This window comes from Anabas testudineus, chromosome 5, assembly GCF_900324465.2.
Source record: "Anabas testudineus chromosome 5, fAnaTes1.2, whole genome shotgun sequence".
In the NCBI taxonomy this organism is placed as follows: Eukaryota; Metazoa; Chordata; class Actinopteri; order Anabantiformes; family Anabantidae; genus Anabas; species Anabas testudineus.
The window spans coordinates 17,171,639-17,187,589 of NC_046614.1; the positions used below are offsets into that span (position 1 = coordinate 17,171,639).

The 15,951-nt window shown below is 39.5% G+C and overlaps 1 protein-coding gene across 3 annotated transcripts in view; it reads left to right on the forward strand.

Moving 5' to 3' along the window:
• The window catches only part of arhgap9 (Rho GTPase activating protein 9), a 32,012-nt gene extending 19,546 nt beyond the window's left edge, over nucleotides 1-12,466 (forward strand). For 2 of the 3 annotated variants that reach the window (XM_026346679.1, XM_026346680.1), the window contains exons 8-20: nucleotides 1,303-1,401; nucleotides 2,228-2,289; nucleotides 2,396-2,483; nucleotides 2,772-2,867; nucleotides 3,366-3,464; nucleotides 4,292-4,397; nucleotides 4,804-4,923; nucleotides 5,655-5,753; nucleotides 6,878-6,955; nucleotides 7,252-7,305; nucleotides 8,066-8,200; nucleotides 9,390-9,495; nucleotides 11,251-12,466. In XM_026346679.1, the coding sequence (XP_026202464.1) occupies nucleotides 1,303-1,401; nucleotides 2,228-2,289; nucleotides 2,396-2,483; nucleotides 2,772-2,867; nucleotides 3,366-3,464; nucleotides 4,292-4,397; nucleotides 4,804-4,923; nucleotides 5,655-5,753; nucleotides 6,878-6,955; nucleotides 7,252-7,305; nucleotides 8,066-8,200; nucleotides 9,390-9,495; nucleotides 11,251-11,437 (1,329 nt within the window). In that variant the 3' untranslated portion in view covers nucleotides 11,438-12,466. The remainder of the gene's footprint in view (nucleotides 1-1,302; nucleotides 1,402-2,227; nucleotides 2,290-2,395; nucleotides 2,484-2,771; nucleotides 2,868-3,365; nucleotides 3,465-4,291; nucleotides 4,398-4,803; nucleotides 4,924-5,654; nucleotides 5,754-6,877; nucleotides 6,956-7,251; nucleotides 7,306-8,065; nucleotides 8,201-9,389; nucleotides 9,496-11,250) is intronic. The other variant, XM_026346681.1, reaches the window with a different exon arrangement.
• The last annotated feature ends 3,485 nt before the right edge of the window (nucleotides 12,467-15,951 follow it).

Here is a 15,951-nt window from a genome sequence, read left to right on the forward strand (position 1 = left end):
AGGACAGTTTTTCACCATTTTACAACTTGTCCTTCGACAATAGGGTGCATTTGTTTAACAAAACAAGACGTCATGGAACTCTGGCAAATTTTTCCTTGTTATTCTTGTTTGCATACCTGACCATAGATGTAGCCCTAAGTGTTTTGTCAGCACTTACAGGGATGGAGAGTATTTTCCTCATGAAAAACCAATTTACTTGAATCATTGTATTTGCAAAAACCGCACTGTATTACTGTAGAATACATTAAAGTACTGCCAGCTATGATCTTTAGATTCTCAGCGATCAGCATTTATGCATATTAAGGTGGTGAAATAGCAACTCATGGTGTAAAAGAAAAGGCAGTTACCCAAGCACTTCTTACTGCAACATGTTGCATCACAGTGGGGTGTGAGTGCACTTGGTTTAAAGCCCTTTTAAAGGCCTCCTCTTAGCAAAGGAGCAGATTTGGCTCTCAGTGCTAATCCCTCTTGAATGAAGAGATGGGAAACATTAGGAGGGATATTTAGTCTGATTGTTGAAACTAGGTTACAGGGGTTGGGAAAGGTACTTAATTATGGCTGTTGCTGCATGAAAAGTTGTGTGAATACGTGCATTTGTGTGAGATCATCCACACACATGTGCAGGATTGTGCGTATTCATATTTTGCATGTAAAGTTGAAGCATATATCGTTGTCTCTCTGTCAATCTGTCTAGCCTTTGAAGTTGAACCTGAAGTTTCAACTCTCGTCAGCATTTACTGAAAGACACACAGTTTGATTTAGAGAGATCAAAGATTAAATCATAAAGCAGCACTGCAAAGTTGATCAAAGTTAAAAAAAGGAATTGTTAAACATACTGATCTGATAAAGGTTTCAGATGGCTACTACCTTGTGAGAAGTACTGAGAGAACTACAAACAAGGAACCTTAAAATACTGATACTAACACATTTTATTCAGCTGTCGACCAAAGTGAGAGGGCTAGCACTTCAATAAAATGTGTAAATGATATGCAGCTTTTAGACCTCTTCTTAAGAGAAGAGAAAGCAAATCACCCAACAAATACAATGCAAAAATACTGTAGCATGGGAGCATATTTAACAAAATTAATATATTATATTCACCAAATGCACTCTCCCATGTTTGTCTGTTCCTCCTCTGACCACTGACCCAAACATCTGACCCTGACTTTTAATTGTTGTGAAGAGCATGCAGCTTCCTCTGTCACCTAGAGCATGATGGCGAGAACAGTAAATGCAGACAAACATGACAAAACACTGCACATACAGACAAATGAACACAGCTGGCCACTTCCTGTCTTTCAGCTGGTCCACCAGTGTAGAGATTACTCCTGCAATGTGACCAACATCGTCGTGGAGCCTCCTTCTCCTGCGAGCTCTCCAGACAGTGATGGCTGTACACCGGTGAGACCACACAGCCAGTTTTCATATAGTTAATATGCATGTACACATGCGACTAAATCTTATATGAATTCAATGTAACGTAAACTTAATTTCACTACTAAACTTAGCACACGGAGTGTTTTTAAACGTCAAACTAAACCTTTCAGTCAGGCTGAATTTTGTGCTTTTCCTGAACTGTCAACAGTTCTTGCAGTAAAACAATAGGCAAAAATAACCACACAGATACTCCGGTCTGTTCATAGACATCACTGTGCATAGATTTGATTAGGAACTAGTTTAAGTGCTTGGTAAAACCTGTTCACCTGGTCTTTTACTTCATCCTTCTAAATGCTTCCGTAGAAAAGGTGCACGTTTTTGAATTCTTTGTGTATGACATATAAAGTTTGGCAGAGGATAGTAAAAGAACCACTAGCTTTCCTCATTCCTTCCATTTCCTTTTAAAAATAATTTTCACGCCTGCTTTTCCTTTGTCTTCTGCTTCTACTGTACTCAACTCTTACAGTATAACTTCATAGTTAGTATTAATTATGTTATCTTGCACCTTAAATGGGGCCACACCGCAGTGGGGGATTTTAGAGCATCTACCCTCCTGCTATTTTTTAAATGATGCAACATTCAAGTGAAATGGGTTTGCTCGGGATGCAGTATATTACACAGAGGAAAAGCCGTCTGCTGTACTTTACTGTGAGGATTTGATCTTGCCCTCACATACTCTTATTATTCAAAGCACTCTTTCCTACCTTAAATGTGACATTATGTAACTATGTAAAAATATTAGAGTTTGAAAATAGAAGATTTTGAATTAACCTTTTTGATGCGTTCACAGGAATTGGAGAAAGCAGGTCTCTTGAACAAGACAAAGATTGCAGAAGGAGGCCGCAAACTGAGGTGAGACGTTACAAGCCAAGACAAAAATCATAATTATAATGATTATTGCATCTATTTTTTATGAATGTAATGTTCAAGCATTTGACAGACATATTTGCTCATGCAGGAAAAATTGGAGTCCATCCTGGGTGGTGTTGGTTGGGAACAGTTTGGTTTTCTTCAAAGATCCTAAATCACAGACACCTTCGAATTGGGTAAGAACTCACACTAGTGAATAGCATAAATACATTTTATTCTAATATGTTATAAAAAAAAAAATATTATAGTATTTCTTGATTGCAAAAATCTTCAGCTGACATTTGATGTGAGTCACTAAATGCAGATGTTGCATGTGGACCAGGACCTGAAAATGCGTAATGCAGAAAACCAGGACAATGCAAATAGTGTCATTACTGTTTCTTGCCACTGTATATTGGTCATTTCAGCCAAGTAAATGTTAATATATTTTTAAAAACTAGATTTTTTGTGTGCTATCAAAACAGAAACCAGGAAACAGTCGCCCTGAGAGCAGTGTGGACTTAAGAGGAGCACAACTGCACTGGGCTAATGAGCTGTCAAGCAAGAAGAACGTTTTCAAGGTGAGAAAACGAGGGAAATAATTATCAGGAAGTAAAAAAAAAAAACATTGAAAATCATGATCCCAGCATACGATGAAGACACAGATTGAGAAATTTAACGTACTGTTGAGTTAGAAATGAGCATAAATTGTGTTAAACTGTGTAGACTTCAGTGACTGTTTAATTTTTATTTGGCTTCTGTGAGCTAATGAAGAATAGATATGCAGCGTGAAACAACATTGTGTCCTGTTTCTGTCAGGGAAGGGTCCTTATCAGTAAGGGAAGTGAGAGTGGGGAGCTTTCTTTCACCCGGTCACTCATGAGTGACCCACAGTGAGGAAGCAGAAGCAGTGACAATTAGTTTTACAGTGAAATATGCCAAATGGAGTTGAGGTGTGCGTGTCTTTAGAAGTGATCCTAAAACTTCTGTTATACGGTGTGACTAAGTAGTTTGAATACTCAGCGGGGCTCTGAGGGGGCATCAATCCATTGATATAGTTTGTAATGTTTATGTTTCAGCTGAGAACAGTGACAGGCAACGAGTTCTTGCTGCAGTCAGAGACGGATTCTCTGATCAAAGAGTGGTATGACACCATCCAGAATGTCATTGACAGACTGGTAAGACACACAGAAACACACAACACACACATCTGTGCTTTCAATTTACTACTTCTTTATTAGAAGCTGGAGTGGTTTTTCTTTATATAAAAACTGTGTCATTTCTGATTAAATGAGGTTAATGTTCTCTATTGCTATTTACACACACACACCTACATATGTCTAATGCAAAACACATGAATTGAATAATATTGAATGCAATAAATAAGTGCCTTACTTCACATGATCCATACATTATTGTGACAAAGATATTGAAAAAGCTGAATTATATAGCAGCACTATAAAGTACTTCTATAAGGGAGGTGGAACACTGCACATACTCACTTTATTATTGCAGAATGTAAAAGATCTATATTTGGACTGAAACCAAAATATATCTGTTGGAAAATAATCTCTAAAACTTGATCTGTGGTTAGCGAAGTTTTACCTGTGAAGTTCTTACAGGAAATTAAGAGACAGCAATAACTTTGTCACAAGTTTTCTTCACACCTTTGTGAAATGCTGCACACATAAGTATTAAATTGCCACTTTGGAGCAACTTTTTAAAATAATTCAAATGTTTTTGCACTTTCTTATAATAATAAATTAAATGACGTGCCGTTGTAGTGACAAGCCCACATAGCATAATTGTCCGAATCCCTAAATAGAAAATAGAGTTAATATAAGAGTGAATGTTGAGCTTTTACTCACTGTGTGGCCAGAAACATGTGGTAATATGTCGTGTTTACAGGTTGTTTGACTGCGCAGGAAAAGATCATTAAAACAGTGAGTGGTGTGTTACTGGTACATAATGTAACTAAGACAGTTTCACACTTGTTACCTTCCAGGACCGTGAAAATCCATTGGACAATGTACTTCTGTACTCTCTGAGGAGAGCGGGCAGCGTGGAGATGCTGGACCACAGCGGAGACGAGGACGAGAGGAGGAAATCGCGTAAGTCATCACCATGTGATGCATTTCATCAGTCCATGCTGACTTCACACAAGCACCTGACGAAATTGTCCCTATCGTCCACTCTCAGTTTACTCTCAGCCTCTCACTTCATCCTCATCACTTTTTTCTTCAAACGTCCATACAGGCCTCTTACATCCCTCCATTCTCTCCTCCATCCTCTCCTCCATTCAGCCCACTTATATTTTCACACGACCCCCATGGCAAATAATCCCGCAGTCAGTCCTGTCTCACCTTCGCCGTCACCCAGCTCTCCCACTTTTCATCCTCACCACCATCCCTTCTCATCTGCTCACCAGCCCCATAGCCGAACGCTCCGCACTGACCCACTCCTCCTCTTCCTCCTTGTCTTCCTTCTCCTCCACCTCCTTCTTTTCTCCTTCTGCAGTCCCTCGGTCGACATCCAACCTGGAAAACACAGAGAGAAAGAGAGTGAAGACACGGCTGAAGAAGCTGATCCTTAAGAGACCTCCTCTGCAGGCGCTGCAGGAGAAAGGACTCATTAAAGGTGGGATTTCTTTTTGAAGTTTTAGACAGTTCAATGAGTTTCAGTGAGTGAATATCCTTTATTCAGCAGTATACAAACTGTGTTATGCACAAATCTGTCCTCAGAAGTTCATGGTGGCCAAATGCCTCACTAAAAAATCTTTAAACTCTTAAATCTATATAACGCTTGTCTATTTAATGAGACTTTCTAAAAAACGTAAACATGTAGTTTAGGAACATCTTCTTACTACATTTTTTATATATATTTTGGAGTATTTTTTGTATTTGATAGCAAGCAAGAGAGACGTTAGAGAGAAAAGAGAGAGAAGTTAAGGCTTATGTGTGATATAATTGTCTGCATGTATCTGGAACTGAAGAAGCCTTTTGAAGCTCATTGGCTTCTTCTTATTTTCTTAACAAGCAGTCCTCATCAGAGATAAAAACAATATGATTATACAGCAGTATAATGGCACTATACTCTTGAATAAGGGATTACAAATGACTTTTTTTTCCAGCCTCTAGAATATACAGTACTATATATGGGTTGCATTGCATCATCTCTGCAGGGAACAGAGACAAGCTTTGAGGGTTTCTCCTATAGTGAACAGAAAATTTGTCATTAGATTAACTTAAGCTTGTAGCTCTTACATCATATCCGTTGTCTGAAAAAAGCAACTTCTCAAAAAAAGTGTGTTTATGTGTGTGTGTGTGTGTGTGTGTGTGTGTGTGTGTCCAATTGTCATCACCTTTCAGATCAGGTTTTTGGCTGTCGTCTGGAGATGCTCTGCGAGAGAGAGAAGAACACGGTCCCTCGCTTCGTCAGACTTTGTACTGAGGCTGTGGAGAGGAGAGGTACAGTCCCTGCAGACAAACAGCCACCTCCTGCTAATGTGGCTCCCAACTTAAAGCTGACGAACGAGAAAGCACCTCCAGTGTTTGATGTTTTTAGTATCAGTCACTTAACAGCAGTTCTGCACGTACTGTACAGCTTTGGAAATCAAACAGAAAGTTTGAGAAAAATGTTTCTGATTGCCTAAAAAAAAAAAAAAAGTCGACTCAAACACATAAATTAAGAGAAGGACTCATGACAGCTGCCAGACAGAGAGAGATCTAAATGAGAGAAAATGGAATTGTTTGAAAACAATGCTGCAAATAAATATTTAATTCGCAAAAATATGTGTTTTGAGCACAGGGGCTTTAAAAACTTGGTTTTGATGAATTAAATATTTCTAGGGAGCAGCTGCCAATGCAGACAGACTGAAAAACCTTCATGACAAAAGTAATGAAACAATAACCAACCAATGATCAGTTAATATCCACAAGTGTGGGGGACTGTGTATCAGTTGATAGAGAAGTCATCCAAGAACCCTAGCATATGTAGTTTGATTCCTAATTCCTCCTGGTTAATATCAAAGTGGCCCTGGAAAACATATTGGACCTCAAACTTAATATTAATTCAACCTTACACCATTAAGCTGTTTTGCTCTATGTTTTGTATCAGTACCACGACACTTTAAACGTCAGTGACAGGCTCCCTGTGACTGTGAAGCTGTGTACTATGAACTCAAAGTGATCTAATAAGATATTAATCATCAGAAAGTCAGATTTCTTCTACAACATGTGACCCTGAAACCAGCATGGAAAACCCAGAAACTCAAACTCATAAAAAACTTAGTAAGTGCTTCTTTAAGAAACACACGGCTATGAAATGTTAAGAGGAAGTTTAAAAATATTCATAGCGGGGTCATGTGTTCTTGCAAACTTTTTTTTTTTTTTCAGCTGTGTTTTGACTTCACTTCATTTGCACCCTTTTGGGCACTTATACAACAAAACAAACTTCCTATGCACAGTGAATTATTGATGTGCAAAAAATGTGACTGCCAGAGCGGGATAAACTATGAAATAATCTCAGACTGCTCTAGACACCCCCCCAGGAGATCCAGCTGGTCTAACTAGCTCTGTGTGCTATGTTGCAGGACTGGACACTGACGGCATCTACAGAGTGTCAGGAAACCTGGCAGTGATTCAGAAACTACGCTTCCTGGTAAACCACGGTGAGGATGAAGGGGGAGAGGGGAAAACCGAAGTGTGTCCGATGATTAATGCTCACGCAGTTTGTCTCTGATAATGAAACCAGAGGGGAACAATATAGTATGAGGCAGGTGGAAGTTGGACTTTTCTGATATTCATCAGAAATGATCCTATTTTATCTGATTCCTCTTTTTCAGACACTTAAAAAAAAGGCATCTGATGATGTGTTGTTTATTCTCATTGTTTATAACGTCAGCTGAAACGTCAAACTCTAAATATAAATGGATGGTGATTTTTGGCTGGTGGTTGATTTTTGCAGAGCGAGCAGTGACTACTGATGGCCGTTACATGTTCCCAGCGGAGTTGGTACAAGGTAGATTCAGACAAAGAAAACCGCTGCTTTCACGTGTTAGTCAGTCTGCTTATTCTGTGCATCATATGTTGCAAAAACACCCACCGACACAGAGCGACACACAGAGCTGAGCTGCGGTGTGGATGTGTGCCGAACAGTTTTGTGGTTGTGCTGCCATTTGCTTAATGTATGTGCGTCCCTTAGGCTTTTCTGCTTTAAGTTTTCTGATGTAATAACATGCAGCAGGTTGTACAGCAATGTCTCACACAGTCCATGACTGCCACCAAGTGGATGAGCGTGAGAATCACCCGCTTTGTGACGTGCTCTAATCCCATAGCAATATTTCACTGATTAATGTTCCTCATAAGAGAGAGGAGATGGAACGGGTTCACACCCTAAATATTTACATAGCTAAATGTTAATGTCAGATTAAAGCTCCTCGTTTTCTTTCTTTCTTTCTTTCTTATGTTGGATCTTGTGATCCAATCCTTGAAGCACTGGTCAGGCCTGGATTATATGTTAAGTGTGTGCGTGCTTGTGTCTGCTCCCTCCTGCAGCAAAAAATCTCATCATGTTGTGCCGCAGTACTGATGTAAATTTACCCACTGTCTGTATGTTCTTCACCAAATTATGTTGTGAGTGTAACTCCACTTTCCTGTCTCTAAATTCCAGCTCTTTGTCTCTCTTGTTAATATTTTCTTGCATTTTGTTCACTTCCCCTGACCCCGTCTGTCTGAATTTCTCCCTGCTCCACTCATCCTCCCCCCTCTTTGTCTCCCAGAGGAGAAGCTGAATTTGGACGACAGTGAGTGGGAGGACATTCATGTCATCACGGGAGCTTTGAAACTTTTCTTTCGTGAGCTTCCCGAGCCTCTGGTGCCATACGGTTTCTTCACAGACATCGTGGAGACAGTCAGTGAGTGACCAGCTTCAGTCCTGTTCTGTGCAGTTTATACTTAAGGCAGTGTTTCACTCAGCCACAACACTGCTGTGGTCTTAATGAGTGAAAACCAGGGTCATCTTGGTTAGCTGTGGTGAAAGTAATATTCAGTATGTGTGCAGCACTTGTTACCAACCGTAAAGAGTGTTCGATGCCACATATTTATTTTGATGTGGGGACAAAGTAAAAGAAAGCTCTACTTTCCAAGAGGAAAGTTGCATAAATTCCAAAGCAAATAAAGACTTATTATATACTAGCATAATGGGAATTTATTGAGTAACATGGAATTAACATGAAGTGATGGTTTCACTGCAAAAAAAAGACTTCCAGTAGGCTACTTTATGATGTCTGTTCCCTGTCTGTCTGTGGCAAAGCCCATTCGTTCCAACTACATACATAAATCTAAAATAAAACTTTGGTAATTATCTAGAAAATTCTGGGTACTTTTGTGATTAGCTAATGCTTCTAAAGTAAGATTAAATGTGATGACTATTTTCTGCAGTGGATTAAAACATATTTGATGCACTGGTGAATATTTACATGGGTAGGAGAGTGTGTGTGAGATTGACTCATAAAAAACTACTGTGCCCATTTTCATTTTAATAAAAAAACACGTCATCCAGTGCATGAGTTCATGTCCAGCAGTAATGTAGGTCTGGTACATGCAACACTTAGTAGGAACAATTCAAAGATTAGGGTTTTTGTCTCTTTGTGAGATCTGTACAGTGTACACTGAGAAATAAAATAGAAAAACACAACTATTCCCTTAACTATGTTCATCATCAGTTAGATTCTGCTAATTAGAAATGTATCATAATATCTAGTACTTATCCTAAAACAAAATAAAGTAGTCAGAAAATGTGCATATTAAGGTTAATAATTGTAAATGTATTCATGGTATGCATGCCCCGTTTCTTATCAATTCTTTTCTGTTGTTTAAACTTCTTTTTGCAGTGATCAGCACTTTACTGTTAATCAATCTGCAGTGGTGATAGCTGATAATTGCACAGTCCTGTATCAGATTAGATAGCAGATGCTAATAGACTGCACGTGATATCAGTTAGCGAATGTCAATGAGGTTTTGAATGCTAATAAAGTACATGATGCAGAGTGCAAGTGATGACATTTATTATGATCTGACATGTCTCTTGTTCTGTGTTTGCAGAGATGACAGACCACATGGACAAAGTGGACCGTTTGAAGTGTCTGGTGCTTAGCATGCCTCCTCCAAACCATGACACATTGCAGTTCATGTGCCGCCATCTCAAACGGTGAGAAAGATGGGAATAAATCTGTGTGCGTTTAGTAGATCCTCTTGTTTCTATTTAGTTCTGATAGTTCCAGTGCCTTTTCATAATGCTGAATATTCACTTGGGACATTTCAGCATGGAAAATTTACCATATGCTCTTGCAGGAGACATAAAAACGTTTCTTTTTAAACCTGACCACAAGATGGGGTAGTTCCCTTCTTGTTCTCAGTCATTTTCTCTCAGGGATTCTTTGGCCACAACTCTCCAAGTATGCCAGCGTTGTACCAGGATCACACTTTGTTAAGTTTGGGTCCCTGTGAAGATGAAAAGGCTGGAGGAAGATGAATGGTGTACGATGTTCTGCGAGCCAGTTCCTTTTACAGTACATAAAATGTGTGTTTTTTACCGCCTATGGTTTTTCCTTCCACTCCAGGGGTGAGTGTTCGTGTTCTGAGGCCGATGTTTGTGCCAGGGTGTGGTGGGCCCCACGAATTTGTCAACTCTATGTCTTTCTTTCATTTTCTCTCTGCTGTCATTCCTTTCCCCCCCTCACGCTCTGTTTCTCATTTACCATATCCCCGCACCACCACCCCTGTCACCTCCTCTCTTGCTATCTTTGTTTCCCCTTCTCCCCCTTCCTTCTCTTTTCTCTCTTCCCTTCCTCTTCCTCCCTTCTTCCTCCTCTTTCCATTCCTTTCTCCTTTTTCTCCATCCTCCTCCTCCCTCCACCTTCCCCCTGCTCTCCTCCTTGCCTCGAAGGTCCCATGGGAGCCTTGTGGTTCGTCTGCTGGAAGGCATACCAACACCGCCGCCGCCACCACTGGAACCTCTCTCTTTTCTCTCTCTTCGCCCTCTGCCTCGCTCACTCCTTTTTTTTCTCTTCCCTCTCCACTCTCTCTCTTTTTTCCTCCTCTCTTTTTAATGTGGAAGTTTTGAGCAATTGCTGGCTGCTTCTGTGGCTTGGTGGGAATGGCATTTTTAGAAGAATGCCTCATGCTGTGGCTTTAACCCATTCCTGAGTCCCCCCGCAATCACACACATAAGCTCAAAGACACCAACAAAGGTGCATACCAACAACGGATTTAGTCACTTATGTTCATAAATCTGTACTGTAAATTGAAGGCATATTGGTCTGAACGTGCATACAGAAAGATGGAAATTATGGATTTAAATATGCAGATTCTTTTAGTTGTTGTTCTGAATTTGTAAACATGAAGATGTTACATGCTGACCACAAGAATGAAGCTGTATGGTTAGCAAGCAGTCATTTACTGTATATAACAGACATCAAACTGCAAGAGTCTACACCGATGCTAGCAGCTCTGTGTGGCTGAACTAGTGATGCACAGCAGTGCTTTGAGCTAGATATCAATATCAGAATGCCTTCACGCTAATATTGAGCTGCAATAATGTTTACTGTCTTAGTTTAGTGTCTTAACATCGATGACATTTTCTAATTATCACAATCCAGATTTGACTGATGGCAGTGTCATTAGATTTGTACGAATCTGGCTATAAATCAAAGTGTTTCACTCAAAACCAGAAATGACAGCCTCACGGTGGCCCTGGATCACCAAAATCATTAGGATTCATCATTTAGACCATTCATGTCTGTGCAAAATTTAATGGCAATCCATCTAGACGTTGCTGAGATATTTCAGTCTCGACCAAAGTGGTGGACTGACTGAGACTGGTATCCCTCAGTCAGAGCCACCCCCCACTTTATATTTTAGGAGACCTTTAAACCTTTATCCTTCTCTTTCTGATTTCCTGCAGAGTGTTGCAGCAATCAGACAGCAACCGAATGACCACCCAGAACATTGGCATAGTGTTCGGGCCAACACTGATGCGCCCAGAGAAGGACAACGGCAACATGGCAGTGAATATGGTTTACCAGAACCAGGCAGTGGAGCTCATACTTACCGAATTTGACTACATCTTTGGAACGAGAGGCCCCTCTTGATCTTGTCAGACCAAAGGATGGTCAGGGTCAAAATGCTCCTGCAGATCAGACAAAAGCACAAGTAGTGCAGCATCTGTCCTCTTTGCCTGTTAACTCATATGGTGTAAAATGGATTTCACATCAAAAGATAATTACGGGGTAAAAAGAACCAGGACAGAAAGCTGCTAATCATGACATCTGGCCTCCATATAAAGCCATGTTAAAACAATAATAATAAAACAAGCCAATTTTAGCTGCAATACTTGTGCCTTTGACTGCAGATGTGGAGCCCTGCCCCGGTGTTCTTTACTGCTGGAACAGACGCCTCCTTGTCAGAGTTTCTTTATGCTTCAAACTTGATCAGGGTAAATAAAAAGCCATAAAATGATAAATGTTCTTCAGCCTGCCCAGCTAGCTGAGTATTTATCACTTATTTATCAAGAAATGTGAGGAAGGATGTGTCTTAAGGTAGCACTGAAACAAACTCTTCTGAAACCATCTCACTGTGAAAACATACGCACCAGCACCTCTTGCAGAAAGGACGGACAGATCCCAGCTGCAGTGTTAGCGTAGATATACTGTAAATTATGCAAACAAGCAGGAACCAAGCTGGGCATGTAGATGTGTCATTACCGAAGTTATACCGTGTTTAGAAGCGCTTTCACATTCATTTCAGAGAATTCTTCAAAAATAAAAGCATGACTTAGTTGATGGGATGAATGTGCCAACAGTGCAGCAAATGTTCCTTTGTACCAAATAGTACTATAGTGTGTGAACCTTCTGAGCTTCCCTGAATGTACAAACCTGGATTTGTCATCTGTTTTATTTAGTGCAAATTCCTCATATTAAGTAAACTTTATGAGTTGTAAATATGTGAAATACTGTCTTTGTCAACTAGTAGCACTTTGCATATAGTGTATGTAACTTAGACATTATACATTAACCGATACAAACTGATCTCTTCCCTTTTAAATACACAGTGTGTTGTTAAAATACTTCCTTGGACATTATTGTTAACTGTTCTGCAATAAATAAATAAAAAAGTGAACAGAGCCGTGATCTGTTTTGTGATATTTGGTCAGGATGTGTCTGTCAGGTTGTTTTTATCGAGTGATGGGTTGCGTGAGAGATAGTAGAAGTGTGGAGGCATGTGGGCCTCGGAGACTCGGGCGGGCAAAGGCATCCCCAGTGATTGGTGCAAATGCTGCTTTTAATAACAGAACAAAAGAGGAACTGGAAATGCATATGTTTAAAAAATGTGGATTTTCCCCAAAACACTCTCACTCTCTCTCTCTGTGGCTTTGGTAATTTTATATTGACTGTGGGTTTGGCAAAAGACAAAAAAGAGCAGAAAAGAGACATGGGGGTGGAAAGAGCTCATAGATTTTGCAAAGTTTTATTAGATGTATTTATTCATTTTTATGTTCGTATTATTTCAAGTCATGAGTGAGTGAGGAGGGGCTAAAATGATGTGTAGCTGATTGATGGGGAGACATGTGAACTTTTGATCATTACGTGCATTTCCAAGGTCGCTCTTACATTTGATTGATAGAAATATTTTCTACTTAAACAGACAACCACACTTGTTTATTTGATCCAAATGCATGTTTGCACATAGTCATCACAGTTACTTAGTTTATACATTTATCCCTCAGTGAATCATGCCGTTTCTCAGATTCTTTCTGGTCTGATCACAGCTGGTGTCCTAGAGCCTCCTCATACTAGATTATATGTTTCCTTTAATTATTATTATGCAGTGAACCGAAACTGATACTGAAACCTTCAATTAATTCAGTATTTCTTGAAGTAGTTTTACTGTATGTGTTGCTCTTTTTTTCCCAGACTCTGAAACTGAAGGTATTTTCTGTCAATTAAAACTCAGTGGCATTGAACCTCTGTACACTCCAGCTTTGTCATGGGTTTTATTTCACTTTGATGCAATAAAAAAAATAAAAATAAAAAAATCAAACACCCTTCCATTCTAATCAGCCATATTATTGGCAGTGAAATTTCCACTAAACTGTATTTTGTTCGTCTTTCAACGCTGTTCTTTTTTATTTTTCTTCAGTTTCTCCCTTTCTGTCTTTCTTTGAGTTATTAATGATATGTAATTTAATAATGACTACTTTTAAAACAAAACACAATGGTGCCCATGTATGATAAGTATTTGAATCCAGTGTGCAGCCTTACCTCAAATGTGGACGAAAAGCAGAAGCGCAGCGAACTTTTGGAGAAATTTGCTTGCAGCAACATATTTTTGATACATAGACTGATGAAATGTTACAGCCCAGCATTAGTTCAAAACCATTTTGCATCTGTAGGTGGTTATTTTGTTTGCTACAATACTGAAACAAACTGTTTTTCATTATGTGTAAGTATTAATTAAAATATGTGGAAATACGAAAATGAAAAGGTTGTGAAATGTTCCATGTTTTTCATCACAGTGACTCTCAAAACTAACTTCACTGTCATTGTCTAAATTCAAATAGCTTTTTGAATTCACACAATTTGAAGTAATTTAATACTTTTAGTAATTTGTTAACGAATCTGCATGGTTTATTCTTGCACAAACATGGCAAACGGCAAAACAAACAAACAAACAGACAAACAAAACACATTCATTGTGTTGATGGATAGCAACACTTTTGTCTTTTAAGTTACATGGAAAAGAATGTTCGAAGGGGAATCTGTGTTTTTCTTGGAGGTGGAATAAATTTCAGCAGGAATTGAACTCAGATGTCCTGATTTGCTTGTTTGTTTGCACATTTCAAACCTTTTAGTCGTCCATTAACTATTCCTGTACCTGCTGCGTTCAGATCTGAGTGAGATGCTGGGTTCAGGTTTGATTTAACACTGATTTGGTGGCTTTTTAAAAATCACTTTATGTCATTTTATCTTTACTTTTTATGTGGCCTCTTGTAACGCTGACGTCTCATGTCGAATTTTTGTCTTTGCCTTTTGAACTGGCCTGCAGTGTGTTCATTACACTGAACTGCTGTGGTTGGCCCTGCTAGGCAGAATGATGTAAATGCCATGGTTGGCTTATTAGTGCGCCTTTATAGTCCATCTTAGTAGTCCAGCCATCGTTTGATCTTATCGAGCTGCATTACTCTTTAAAATCCAGAATAGAGTTTAAAACACTTCTTTTCACATATAAAGCACTTAACAATTAAGCTCCATCATAGTTTAAAGACCTGATATTTCCATATTTTCCAAGTATAACACTTTCCCTGAGTGCAGGTCTACTTGTGGTTCTCAGAATTTCCAAATGTAAAATGGGAGGCAGAGCCTTTAGCTATCAAGCTCCACTCCTGTGGAACCAGCTCTCAGTCCAGGTCTGGGAGGCAGACAACCTCTCTACATTTAAGACTTTTTTATAAAGCTTATAGTTAGAGATGGATCATGTGCCTGTGCACAGGAACCATCTATTAGTGATCCTGCTATAGATGACTCTGCTGGGGGACCTCTACTGACACACTGAGCTCCTCTTCTCTCCTCTCATCTATCCTTTCAAATGCCACCATTGCATGTCATTAACTTTGTCTTTTCTCTTTCCTGTAGTTGTGCTTCCTCCTCTCTGTCTCCCTCTCTCTGTTCTCCTCTGCAGGTATCCTCGACCTTGGAGCTGTATATTCACAGAGTGCAGTTACTGGTCCCATCAACCTGCCCAGTGTTTTTACTGCTTGTTGTTGTTTCTGTTGCCTGCTGTTCTTTTCTCTCTCCTCTTTCTACACGCCCCAACCGGTCGATGCAGATGTCTACCCACCATGAGACTGGTCCTGCTGGAGGTTTCTTTCTCTAAAGGGATTCTGTATACAGTTATATTTGTAGGGTCTTAAACCTAAACACTGTAAAGTGCCTTGAGAGGAGTCTGTTGTGATTTGGCGCTATACAAATAACATTGAATTGAACTGAATACTCTTACAATGTAGAGTCACTGGCAAAATAGGCTTAATTGCTCTCAGTTAACCAACTTGTTTGAACAAAGATGAAATATTTGAAAGAACAGTTTAGCAGGTTAGTGGCTTAACCTCAGTTAATTAATTGAAGATCAATTGAACACTTTTTCGTTCCACAAATAAAATGCATCTGTAGTTGTTATGCCTGTGTGCTCTCTGACACTGTTGTTATTGGGAATCGAAACTTAACTATGCTCAGCTTAAACAACCTGCTGCACATGGATGGGATTTACGGCACGTTGCAAGTGATGCTAATAGCGATGTGCCTGGGTTGACATTTATACACCACAAATGTGAGTCGAGGTCTTCACTAAATGTCATCTTACTCACGTCCGCGTCCACAACCAGCCAAGTTTAAGACATAGCGTCATAACATCACAAGGGTTTGGTGCTGCAGTTGAATAAATGTTGCTGAAGAAAGGCATGTCACCCATCATAGTTTGGTTTATGTTACAGTTAGTTGACTGTTTACTCAACCTACCATTAAACTCAATGTATCAAATATCAGCAGAGCTGTTCAGGCTCTGCCACTCACACACACACACACACACACACACACACACACACACACACACA